General features: G+C 40.3%; 1 protein-coding gene across 1 annotated transcript in view; it reads right to left on the bottom strand.

Annotated features, from left to right (window-relative positions):
• Positions 1–10,444: 10,444 nt before the first annotated feature.
• Efcab13 (EF-hand calcium binding domain 13) overlaps positions 10,445–13,724 on the bottom strand; it is a 13,700-nt gene continuing 10,420 nt past the window's right edge. Inside the window, exons 9-10 of the mRNA XM_026777177.1 lie at positions 12,100–12,153; positions 10,445–10,503 (exon numbers count right to left, since the gene is read on the bottom strand). Coding sequence (XP_026632978.1) covers positions 10,445–10,503; positions 12,100–12,153 — 113 coding nt within the window. The remainder of the gene's footprint in view (positions 10,504–12,099; positions 12,154–13,724) is intronic.

The following is a 13,724-nucleotide window of genomic DNA, read 5'->3' as shown; positions in this document are numbered from 1 at the left end:
TTAGAGGTCATGCCTATGTACCGGCTTTGTTCAGACAACGGGGACAAAGGGCATTTAAACTACTCCAGTAACAATGTGTTTGATACCATAATTATGAACTCTTTACACTTGTTCTTGAGATTCTATTAGAGCTGTGTGTGAGTGTGTTGCATGTGCTAATGACTGAATTCAGGGCGTGTGCATGCTACTCAAACACTACCCTTGAGTAATACCTCAATCTTAGCTTTTAGAAGAAATTTTAAGAGAAGTAAGTGAGGAGTTTGGAATTTCTATTAAAGACCCAAATCAGTGTTTGTCAATGTACCTTTATAATAGAATTCAAAACTTGAAATTAATGGAGAAAAATAAAGTCTATGGGTTTATTACATTACAATTCTCTAGGAAATTTGTTTAAAAGTCAAATTTATTTATTTTAAATTAATTAGTGTGTGTGTGTGTGTGTGTGTGTGTGTGTGTGTGTGTGTGTGTGTAGAACGCTCCTGTGCTACAGTGTGTATGTGGAGGCCAGAGGATGACTCCTAGGCGTCAATTCTCTCCTTCCTACTAGATTCCAGGATTCAAACTCATATCCTCGGTCTTGGTGGCAAACACCTTTATCCGATGAACCATTCTCCTGGCCCAAAGTAATACATGAAAACAAACATGTTCAAATCAGGTTGGAAATATCTATTTTTCTAAACATTTGTCATCTCTTCATGGCTAAAACCTTCCAAATTCTTTTCTTTTTTCTAACTTTCCGAAATGGTGCCATTGTCCGTAGCCACCGACTGTCCAGTAGCCAGCAGGGCTTCTTGATCTCAACTAAATGTCCCCGTCTGTTCTCTGCTTTCTCTGAACCACCATTCTACTCTAAACTCCTGCCAGGTCAATGCTTTTAGATGATGCATGTAAATGAGATCATCTGGTGTCCGTTTTGTGTGCGGGGGTGTGGCAGGCTTATTCCACTTCATACAGTTGTCTCCACTGCCATTCATGTGGTTGCCACTGAGTAGATTTTGTTTAGTTTTTTAATGACCAATCATTATTCTATTGTATATAGGGAATAATTTTTCTTTAGTCACTGTTTACATTTCTTATCTATTATAATATCATGGGAAACTTTTTAATAACTTTTCCCCTAAACACTATCATCTGAAAATTCAAGATCGATATTGTTGGAAAAGTGCCTAGTGCTCTATGTGTTATTACTTCCTGATGTTTCCAATATCTGAGTTTATAGAGGAGCCCCTGTTTCTAGGTCGACTACAGGGTAACTATTTTGGTGTCCAGCATCTGTCTAAAGAATCCAACAGTAGGGATGGCAAGAAGAATAATCCAAAAAGTGCAAACAACAGCATGGTTCAAGGACCTCGGTGTCACCTACAGAGGACTAAACCCCCCATGTCTTACCTTCAATATTCTCCAATTCTTTTATCAACCTTTTCTTGTACAGTTTCCCACCAGCTGCAAGAGAGAAATTTCAAGTCTTAGGCAATAATGCAGTTATTCAGAAGTGGGATAAATGTCTATAGCTGAAGAAACAAAACCTTTGAAAATGCTTTATTCTAGTAATTCATATTTTCACTCTAATAATAAAAATCAGGAATGGAAAACAAATCTGTTTGGTGAGATGCTGGTGATGGGCAGCACGCGACATCTTTGTTCGTCACACAGGTTCATATGCTCACGACTTCTCCAAGGCTACTGTGGTGTCTTTTCATACTCACCGTCAGCTGGCAGCTTGCCCAGCAGTTTCATCATCTTGTCTTCTGTGAGCTTTATCCCTATGCTTTCCAGGTAATCGTTCAGCTCAACAAGGTCAATCTTCTCACCTTTAAAAAATCAAAAGTACTAATAGTTGAAAAGTTCAAGAATGATGATTCTAAGCCAGGCGCTGGTGGCGCACGCCTTTAATCCCAGCACTCGGGAGGCAGAGGCAGGCAGATCTCTGTGAGTTCGAGGCCAGCCTGGTTTAGAAGAGCTAGTGCCAGGACAGGAACCAAAAAAAGCTACAGAGAAACCCTGTCTCAAAAAATGCAAAAAAAAAAAAAGATGATTCTACTTTGTGGAAAAAAATGCTTATTCTTTGTTAAATAAACATTAATGGACTCAAGCTGGCAAGAACGTAAGAATTTTCTAGGACAAAACTGTAGAGGCGTTGACCAAAACCATTATGATCAACATTAGGCTGAATAATTAGATGCAAACATTTACCCATAGAGTGAGGGCACGTGCCAACAAGGGAAACAGTATTGATTATAATATATCTTTAAGAAAAAATTAGAATCTAATTTTTTTCAAGTTTTTTCTTTTGTGTGGTGTGTGTGTGTGTGTGTGTGTGTGTGTGTGCATGCAGTGTATGGATTGTGTGCATGTGTGCAGTGTATGGGCTTTATCTGTGTATGCAGTGTATAGATTTTGTGTGTGTGGTGTGCATGTGTGCAGTGTATGGATTGTATGTATGTGGTATGCACATATGAGTATATGGATTGTGTGTGTGTGTGTGCAGTGTATGGGTTGTATGTCTGTGTGCAGTGCATGGGTTGTTTATGTGCAGTGTATGGGTTGTGTGTGTGTGTGCAGTGTATGGGTTGTATGCATGTGTGCAGTGCATGGGTTGTTTGTGTGCAGTGTATGGGTTGTGTGCATATGTGTACACCTATGCAGGTATGCACAGAGGCAGTGGGAGGATGTTGGCTCCCTGCTCTCTTCCTCTGCCTTATTTCCTTGACACAAGGTCTTTCCCTGAACCTGCAGCTATGCTGGCAGCCAGAAAGCCCAGTAATCATCCCGTTTCCACCCCACAGCACTGGGGTTATGAGGGTCAGTGTGGCCATACTGGCTTTTATGTGGATTCTGAGGTTCAAACTCAGGTCCTCGTGTTTGCACAGCAAGTGCTCTCACCTACAGAGCCATCCTCCAAGCTCCACACAGTCTTCTAGATCACACGCTATGTCACTACAGAGCTTTAAAAAACCATTATCTCAGCTGGCTCTCTGTCGTACCTTATAGATTTGGTGGCTTTCCTTTTTCTTTTCCCATCCAAAAATACTAGGTTAGAGGGATTTATTTATTTATTTATGTCTAGAGACAAGGTTTCTCTGTGTAGTCCTGGCTGTCCCAGAACTCACTCTGTAGATCAGGCTGGCCTCGAACTCACAGAGACCCGCCTGCCTCTGCCTCCCGAGTGCTGGGATTAAAGGTGTGAGCTACCACCAGGCTTTTAAAAATATTTTCAAGTATTTAATGTAAATTGATGGGGAAGAAACTTGCAGGATCACAAACTATCACAAACATGGTCAAGAAACAAAGCAGAGAAATTGGCTTGGTAGCACACTCTTTCTTCATTCCTGGTTACTAGGTTGTAAATAACCACATATCTTCCCCCTTCCAACCTTCTCTGTGGCTGTGTGGAAATTTCCTTTGTGTTGGTTCTTTTTTAGCTCGATGATATGGTCTAGGTAGACAAATCCAATGCCAGGCAGCATAAGCTAACTCCTGTTTTCAGTCCCTGCAGCCCCATGCAAAGCTTCTGTCTGGCGAGGAATGCCTGGGGGGTTGGCAGCTCATCTGCACAAAGGACTGGGGGAAAGAGGCACAAGGGCCGTTTCCTCCAAGAACTTTCAACACCTTTCCTGTGAAGCTGGACCACTGGGGTCCCTAAAGCTTGCCTGTCAGCAGCTCTAGGGATTACAGCCATAGCGGAACCACTTCCTTGTCTGCTGCTTTTGACGAGATATGAACTTTCCAATATGCCCCCGTCTTATGGTTTATGCTAAATTGTTTCCATTACTGTAGTTTCTACTAGCCCCAAATAATGACACAGAGACTTATTATTAGCTATGAAAGCTTGGCCTTAGCTTAGACTTGTTCCCGACTAGCTCTTATAAATGAAATTAACCTGTTTCTATTAATCTACATTCTGCCATGTAGCTTTTTAACCTCTCCTCCAATCTGCATGGTTGACTTGCTCTGTGTTTTGCTGGCATCTCCCTACACCTAGATTCTAACCCCTGAGTTCCTCTCTCTCCCTGGAAGTCCTGCCTAACCTCTCCTGCCTAGCTATTGGTCATTCAACTGTTTATTAAACCAATCAGAAGGCGCCTTTCAGACAGTGTGATTGAATAGCCTACATCAAATGACTTGTCTTACCCTTTATGCTTCTTATGTCAGAGACACCCACTCTGTTGCATCTGGAAAACACTGACGCCTCTTTTAAGGGTCAGTTCCTATGTTCTCTCCCTTGAGAAACCCTTGGGATTTTTTCTTTTCATTTTTTTTTGAGACAGGATTTCTCTGCATAGCCCTGCCTGTCCTGGAACTCACTCTGTAGAACCAGGTTGACCTCGAACTCATAGAGATCCATGTGCAGGGATTAAAGGTGTGCGCCGCCACCGCCGGGCAAATCCTTTTCTATTTCTGAGACTTTTAACATAACACCTATGATATTATTGCGTTTGTTTATACATATTTTCCCTCAACTGCAGGAGATTCCACTACTTGCAGCTTCTGGGTGGTTAATTTGTACAGATCATACTTAGGATCCTTAATAGACACTCAGGAATGATTAATGACTCACCTGTAAAAAGACTCCCTTTGTCTATGACCTCATTCATATTAACCATCCCATCATCTGTAAAACAAGAGTTTAGGTATAAAAATGATAATACACATAGAAAAAGAGATAAAGTAAAACACAGAGGTCTAGCCAATTTTTAATATTTGATTTAGAATTCTGCTCTGCTTTCATTCAATTGAAAATGGGGAAAGACAGAACTCTGATTATGAAAACGATACCAGCTTCACATTGCTGATGTCACTGTTTGTTCTGTCAGGACAGCAGACCACAGCTAGGAGGCCCCTGGGCTGAGACCAGCCTCTTTGGAGGAATTCCAAGCAACCCAATGGATGAATGAGTACTAGAAAAACAAGATCCAACTTGAGACATTAGCAGTGCTCTGCTTCTGTTTCCATGTTCTGTCCTCAGGCCGGACTTGGCTCCCCTGCCCTTCCTCCACTAGCCATGCTCAATGTGGGTGAAAGGGCTTTGATGAACTTAGCTGAGCTTTAACAATAGGCAAAACTCTTCTTCTGGGACGGTGTCTTATCTGTCTCATTTACTGCAGCAGGCTACTGACAAGCTAAAGGCGGGCTCCAATGCCTCTCATATGGTGCCACCAATCCGGAAAGTATGTCTCAGGGAGAGAATTTCTACTTCTAGAAGTAAAATACTTGTGATATTTCACTAACGTTTCCAGACAGCTGGAAAACAAGCTAAGAAAAATTATATCCTTCGTGACTAGATTTAAAAAAAAAGATCAAAACCAGAGAGACCATTGACACCAGCTACAGAAATTAAAAGGAATATATAGGAATACAAGTGACTTTATATCGACAATCAGACAATTCAGAGGAAATGGAAACTTTTCCAGAAAGGCATAAAAATTACCGAATCTAACCCATGAGGAAGACTAAACTTTACCACTTGGGGTAAAGCCATTCTGGAGACTTCCCTGTCTGTCCTCCCCATCATGGACACTTGAAGCAGAAATTCTAGGCTTGAAGGTAAGTATACTTGCTATTTTCCTAATGTTCCACAATCTTGTTGCACTTATACTTTGGTATGCACTGTTTTTCTCAGCTGTAACGCTTTATTAGTAGAGAATTTCTGCATATCTGACAGATTTCTCTGACCTTTTTCCTGGCACTTAGTTTTTGTTTTTGTTCAGAATCTCAGTGAAGGAATTTTTAGTAACAAACTACAATTAGATAACATTATGATGATGCCTTGGCCTCTAGGTCTCTTTACTAGTCTTTGGAGGGTTAGGGTTAGGTTGTTATATTCCTAATAGTTACATATATTGGCATTCAATGAACTAATAAATTCATGAGGATTAGACTTAACTTTTTTTTCAAAGTTTTATTTTTTGTGTATGAGTGTTCTGCCTGCATGTGTGTATGTGCAGCACACGCATGCCTGTGCCCACAGAATCCAGAAGAGGACATCATATCCCCTGGAAATGGAGTTATAGGTAGTTGTGAGCTGCTTGATGTGAGTGCTGGGAACTGAACCCAGGTCCTCTGCAATAGCACCACCTGTTCTTAACCACTGGGCCATCTCTTCAACCACAGGCTTAAAAAAAGATTTGTTTTTATTTTAGCTTGCGTGTGTGTGTGTGGGGGGGGGGTCCTGGAGGCCAGAAGAGATCCTCTGCAGCAGGAATTACACGTGGTGGTAAGATGCCATCGTGGGTGCTATGAACAAACTTGAGTGTGCTGGCAGAGGAATTAAGAATGTGCTTATAATTTAGCTAACTCTTCAGCCTTGAGGACAAGACTTTCTATCTTTTAGGGTTTTTTTGTTTGTTTGTTGCTGTTGTTTCTTCTTTTAAATATTTTGCATAAATTCAGATTTGCTTTCTGAAATCCAAAATTAGGAGCAACTTACCATTAATGGGCAGGTAATTTATCAGGTCTTCGTATTCATTCTTCTCAAGATCATAACCCATATTTTCCATGAAATTCTTTAACTTTTTCAAATCAAGCTTAGCTCCTTAGGAAACAGCACAGGAAGGAGAAAAGCAATAAAATCCCTAGTCATGACCATGCATTTATTATTATTTTATTATTGTTATTATTATTATTATTTTCTTTTGAGACAGGGTTTCACTGTTTAGCTCTGGCTGTCCTGGAACTCACTTTGTAGACCAGGCTGGCCTTGAACTCACAAAGATGCACCTGCCTCTGCCTCCTGAGTGCAGGAATTAAAGGTGCACACCACCACACAGCTGGTTATGCACTGATGTGGGATTTTTCTCTGTATATTGTGAATACCATTGGTTAATAAAGAGTCTGTTTTCCCCGTGACTTAGTAGAGTAGAGCTAGGCGATAAAACTAAACTCAATGTTAAAAAAAAAGAAGGTGGAGTCAGAGAGACGCCATGTAGCTGTCAAAGAAAAAAAGAAAACAGCTGCCAACTAAAACCCTGCTGGTAGACCACAAGCCTTGTGGTAAAATATAAAATAATAAAAATGGGTCAATTCTAAATGTAAGAGCTAGCTAACAATATACACTTCAGCTTTTGGCCAAACAATATTACAAATAATATAGTTTTTATGTAATTATTTTGGGAGTCTGGGTGGCCAAAAAACGAACAAGCAGCCTCCAACAACAGATTGGTGCCCAACATGGGGCTCACTAAATCCACATAAAACCTGAGAGGACTTAAAAAATTCTAGACACTAAAAAACAAAGTTTAACTACAATTTTTTTTTTTTAAATAGACTCTACTTGCTGGCAGCATGCAGCAGCTCCTTTAAGAGAGGTCTTTCTAATTCAGTGGTATTAACAACAACAACAACAAAAAACAAAGCACACACATGGAGTTTCAAAACAGTGGCTTCCTGGGCTGTGCTACCAGCACAAACTCTGGCTCTTTCAAGAGGCCAAACACTTAAATGGGGTTTGTGAGCAGAGTACTACAACTTGTTTAATGACAACATAGACGCACTGTGTGCCTGAAAATGGGGCTATGAGCATAGCTCACACTAAACAGACCTCTGCCCCACCATGTTGGACTGGACAGAGCCAAAAGACAAAGTAGGCTCAGTCTTAGTAATGACACTTAACTGCTTATTCCCAAATATTGTTTACAAATTTTTGTTTACATATATAGCATTTAAAATGTTTTAAAAACTTAAAACTTTTCATGACGAGACACATCTGCTTCTGGCAGCACCAATAACTTCAAGAGGAATTGATGGGCATCAAAGAGCTCCTTATAGAGTTTGTTAGCCATTTGGGCAAGAGACTGCTCTTGCCTGGACAAATTGATTTTATGCTGTTTCACATATAGGAAGACCCACAGAAAAATGACTGCTGAAGTTGCCTAAAGAATGTGAGACAGTCCTTTGGGGTTCCTGCTCTGTGAAAGAGACTGCCAGACATTCTGCAGGACACAGAAGAAAGTGACTGACAAACTGCCAATACAGGCAGAACTGTCTTTGAAATTTCCTGCTTCATGGAAAAGTCTGCCAGATACTATGGTCCTGTAGGCTGAAGATGGATGCTCTAATGATACAGAAGAACTTTGGGTGCCTATCCAGACAGTGAGATGTCTCTGTCAATTCTAGAGTTTTGGAAGTTTCTTATAATGCACTTCTTGTTTACTTAGGTAATACTATATCCTTCTGGAGTCTTTGGTGGAGTTGAAAAATAGATAATTATAAGTATAGTTTTCCTTAGTTATAATAAAAGACAAAGTAGATATAAATGTTGTATCTATAATTCTTGCTTGACACCTTTTTTTTATTTAGACATAAAAGGGAAGGTGATATGGGATTCCTCTCTGTATGCTGTGAATATCATTAGTTAATAAAGAATCTGTTTTGCCCAGTGACTTAGCAGAGTAGAGCTAGGCAAAAAAAAAAACAAAAAAACAAAAAAAACAACAAAAAAACAAAAAACAAAACTAAACTCAATGTTAAAAAAAAAAAAGAAGGCAGAGCCAGAGAGATGCCAGCTGCCAACTAAAACATAGACCACGAGCCTCTAAATGTAAGATCTAGCTAACAACACACTTAAGCTATTGTCCAAACAATATTACAAATAATAGAGCTTCTGTGTAATTATTTTGGGAGTCTGGGCAGCTAAAAACTGAACCAGTGGCCTCCAACAACAATGCATTAATTAAAGGGTGAGCAGCCAAAGGGGTGGAGTTGGTGAGGAAAGGGTTGTCACCTCTCCTTGTTCTGTCCATGACCCCTGTAGAGACATATATAAGGAGTAAGTCTGCCAAATTATAGCCAGAAGCCACTCAGACTTAGAACTCTCAGCAAACAGACTCCAAGTGCCGTGAGAGTGGAATGTTGCGTCTTCACAGGGCGTGGTGGTTAACGCAGCCAACGACGTAACAACTTGATTGATCATCACCCACAAAGCAAAGCAAAGCACTGAGAAGTGCAGTTCTACCCAGTTTCTCACTTACCTTTGAGGGACAAGACGCCGTCCATCAGTTTGTGCTTATACACCTTCCCGGCAGCTGTGAAGCAAGGCACACAACCGCAGAGTTAGAACCGAGGACACCCATGATACAGCACAAAGTCTGAAGTCTCAGGAAACAGCTCTAGGGATTTCCCTTGTATGTGTAAGTTTTTAAGGGAGTAAATCTATCCACTTGAAAAACAGTGGCTAGACGGATCTCCCTGCCTCCTTCCGCCCTCAGCACTCAGTGGGGGTGCCTAAACACCCATGTTTATTGTGGTACCAATCCTACTAGTTGGTGCTCATCAGCAGATGTATGGAGGAAGAAAAATGTTTGTATTCTTTAGCCATAATGAAGAACAAAATCTTAAGTTTCTGTCATTTGCAGATAATGAACCTTATTGCATGTCATGACGCTAAGTGATAAATGAGTCATATTTGTAAGGACAAATACCAAGTTTTTTCTTTTTTGCAGAATCGTGTGTGTGTGTGTGTGTGTGTGTGTGTCTGTGTGTGTGTGTTGCCAGGGATCAAACCTAGGGCCTTGGCTATCCTAGGCAAACACAATACCACTGATTAATGGTACAGAATCTAGATTAAAAACAAAAAGACATGAAAATAAAGGATCCTATTTGTTGTGGGGGAATAGCAGAAGATAAAGGAGGACTGAGGATCAAATACAATAAATGTATGTTTAAATATAAGATGAAACCTTGGATGCTTATTCTAATAAGAAAACAAATTATTTAATAGTCATAATCAAATGCTTATTCATCAACACATAGTATATAACATTTTAAAATTTATATTAATATTTTATGCTTAAAACATGTATTTTTCATGTTCATTGTTTTGTTTAATCCTCACTGTTATCCATAAACTATACATTATAAACTTTTTTTTATTCATTTTTGCGACACTAGTACCTAATGGTAACTATCATTACCATTAGTGATAACTGGGCCAGTAAATAGCTCACTGGTGAATTACATACTTGCTGAGTTAGTCCTTACCATCAATTGGCAAGCCTTTCATCAATACATTGTTTTCCTTTAAGTGGAGTCTTAACCCAATGTTTTTAAGAACATTGTCCATATCATTAAAGTCAATTTCTTCCCCTATAGAAAGAAAATAATAGTAAAATTGTAATTACAAATTTAAGTAATAACAAAATCACAATGTTTAGTGTTATAAAATATAAAATTTAAAAAGCAATAATAAGGGCTGGAGAGAAGGCTCAGCAGTTAAGAGTACTGGCTGCTCTTCCAGAGGACCCATGTTCAAGTCCCAGTACCTACATGGCAGTTCACAAACATCTGTAACTCCATTTCTAAGGGAGCCAACACCCTCCTCTGGCCTCCACTGGGACACACACGGTGCACAGATACACATATAGGCAGAATACCCATATGCATAAAATAAAAATAAAAAAAAAATCAAAAATATTTTAAAAACCAACAACATAGACACAGAAGGGCTGTTTCAGGAGGGTGGCAGAAATGTAACTTCTTTCTGGTCAAGGGAACTCTTCGGTTTGGGAACTAAGAAACAAACACAGAAGAAGTTGGTGTTTCTGTCATAGACCACTAAATGAGCTGGCAGCAGTCATTCTGGCTGTACCTAATATTTAATATTCACTTTATTCTCATTTGTGCCTTGTTCACAGAAGCCAGAGGTGTAAATCTGTCACGCCATTTTACTCTTAAAACAGTAGAAAAAAAGGGCATGTTGCTAGTCACATGTGGTGGCTTATACCTTTAACCTTTGCGTGTAGGAGGCTGAAGTAGGAAACAGGCTATGAGCTGTAGGCTAGCGTGGGCTGTCTAGTGAATTTGAGACCAGCCTGAGCTATCAAGTGAGTTTGATGTTAGCCTGGGCTGTGTAGTGAGTTTGATCCTAGCCTGGGCTATGTAATGAGTTTGATGCTAGCCTGGGCTGTGTAGTGAGTTTGAGGCTAGCCTGGATTATGTAGTGAGTTTGAGGTTAGCCTAGACAGTGTTGTGTGTTTGAGACTACTTTGGGCTATGTAGTGAATTTGAGGCTAGCTTGGGTTGTATTAGTGAGTTTGAGGCTAGCCTGGGCTGTGTAGTGAGTTTGAGGCTAGCCTGGGCTGTGTAGTGAGTTTGATGCTAGCTTGAGCTGTGTAGGGAGTTTAAGACTGCTTAGGTCCCAGTAAGACTCTATCTTATAAAACAAAAAGTCCAAACAAAATATTTTGTTTTACTTAAACACATACACATAAAAATAAATAAAGAAAAATTATGTTACCGAGAAACTTCAAAGAATATGGGCTTGCTGTTGGGGAATTCTTCTGTTGGCTTTAAAATAAGATATAGGTCAGGCCTGGTGGCCTTTAATCCCAGCACTAGGGAGACAGAAGCAGGTGGATCTCTATGATCTTGAGAACTGCCAGCTTGGTCTACATAGTGAGTTTCTGGCCAGCCACAGCTATAGAGTAAGAATCTATCTCAAAATAAAACAAAACCAGGTTGTTTAAATAAATGACTCTATCAAAGATGTCAGTTTATAAAGCAGGCCACTTGTGATTACCGGCACAAATACTTAGAATTATACAATTACTTTGACATGGACAAGATAACAGAAAATACTTTTAAAAACTTGTTTTATATAAATCTGGGTATGGTAGCTATGTATACTTTAATCCTAGCATTTGGGAGACAGAGGCAGGCAGATCTCTGTGAGTTTGAGACAAGCCTGGCCTACAAAAATGAGTTCCAGGACAGCCAGGGCTGTTACACAGAGAAACCCTGTCTTGAAAAACAAAATCAAAAAAAGACTTGTTAGGAGACCCGTTTTAGATTAGTTTTTTTTTTCTTATTAGTTATGGTGTGCACATGCATGCATGCCACAGCGTGGGTGTGGAGGTCAGAGGACAACTCTGTGGAGGTGATTCTCTCCTTCCACCATGGGCTCACGTTGTCAGACTTGTGCAGCAGTGCTGTTACTTGACAAACCACCTCACTGCCCTGTTTGTTTTAATAGCATTTCACTAGATAGCTCAGGTTGGTCTCAAAGTCACAAGGATCCTCCTTCCTGAGCCCTGGAATTATTGGCATGTGCTAACAACACCAGACAAGAGATCAGGTGGACCTTGTTTTCCCATCTTCTCAACTCACCTAACACCATACCGACCTCTTCCAGAAGCAGGTCCATGCGGACTGTCCTCTCTTCTGTAATACAAGACAGCCCTTAGACGAACTTTGCCACGGGTTGAGCCATGGTCTCTCAAAACGTGTACACTGGAGCCCCAATCCCTCATGTGGCAGTATGTGAAAGTGTGGACTTTGGAAGAGAATGAAAGTTTGAATAAAGTCATAAGGTGAAGCTTGGTCAGAGGAAGCCATGGCTCGTGAGGAGTAAGAGCCAGCCTCTTTCGGCTCTTGGTTAAGTGAGAACATTGTGGACGGCAAGCAGCTGCAGGCTAGGAGCACAGCCTCCCAGAAAGCATACATTCCAGCCTTAGTCTTGGCGTTTCCAGACTCCAGACGATGACAGAATAAGTTTTGTTCTATAAGATCTCCCCTAGCCCCCACCATATTGTTATGGCAGCTGGAACAGTCTCATACAGGCTCCAGTTAAATAAAATTCTTAACTGTGAAGGTTCAGTGATTTAACAATGGCCTAGAATTTTTTCTAACTAGACATTTTATTTTTATTGTCTATATAAGCATAATGTTGAGGAAAAGCAAAAGAATTTAAATATGATAAACACTTTCATTACATTCAGTCATGCTTCCTGATTTCTATTCCTCACTCACTACTGAGGACAATGGGGAAAATTATATTTTTAAGTTTTTAATGCAAGTATTTGTTGGGTGTCTCCTGTATCTAGGTCCCCTTTTCAGTGCTGAGGGTACATCAGTCAACAAAACGTCTGTTCCTGTGGTTGCAGGAACTAATGCCCAGACCCATTTTTGACTCCAGTCCCAAGGGATCCGACCCCTCTTCTGGCCTCTGCAGGTACCAGGATGTGCATGCTCCACAAAGCAGCCACAGGGTTACAAAGAATTTACGACCCAGAAAAAAGTACTCCATGAGACAGAGAAATGTGTATATTTCCTCCTTAATTAAAAACAATTTTAAGTATCTCTGTAGCTGTTCTTTAGACCCCCTTGCTTTAGAGCTCTCTCTTTGATTACAGTTTTGAAACGAAGCTTCTATCACTTTTTGTAGACCATGAGCAAAGTTCACTAATATTTATGTCGTGAGGTGTAGTCGGCTTGCTCTCTAGATCTCAGAGTAAGTCATTATTCCAGCATAACTTTACACAATTTTGCTCGGCTCCTGTATTACACAGAGTCTTGAACAGAAGGATTAGAGACTGGTCAAGAAAATTAGGTCTTATGATTTGAAGCATGATTCAACTGCATTAGAAAAGGTTGGAAGGTGAGCACTTTGAGGATGCTCACCCAACGGCTGTCAGTCCTCAAACATTAACTCACTATGCTGAAGATGCTTACCATGCTTAGAGTTAACAATGTTTCAACTGAAGTCTTGTGCTAAAGACAATGAAAAAAACTAAGCTCTGGTAAGCATATCAGAATGCCTTTCTTTTTTAATTTTTTTTTAAATAGATACTAAACCTGGATGGAGGTGGGCGGTCCTTGGACTTCCCACAAGTCAGGGAACCCTGATTGCTCTTCATGCTGATGAGGGAGAGGGACTTGATCGGGGGGAGGGGGAGGGAAATGGGAGGCAGTGGCGGGGAGGAGGCAGAAATCCTTAATAAATAAATAAATTA

This window comes from Microtus ochrogaster, unplaced genomic scaffold (genome assembly GCF_000317375.1).
Source record: "Microtus ochrogaster isolate Prairie Vole_2 unplaced genomic scaffold, MicOch1.0 UNK48, whole genome shotgun sequence".
NCBI lineage: Eukaryota > Metazoa > Chordata > Mammalia > Rodentia > Cricetidae > Microtus > Microtus ochrogaster.
Note: the sequence above shows the minus strand (reverse complement) of the source record. Positions and strands in the feature narration are given on the sequence as shown.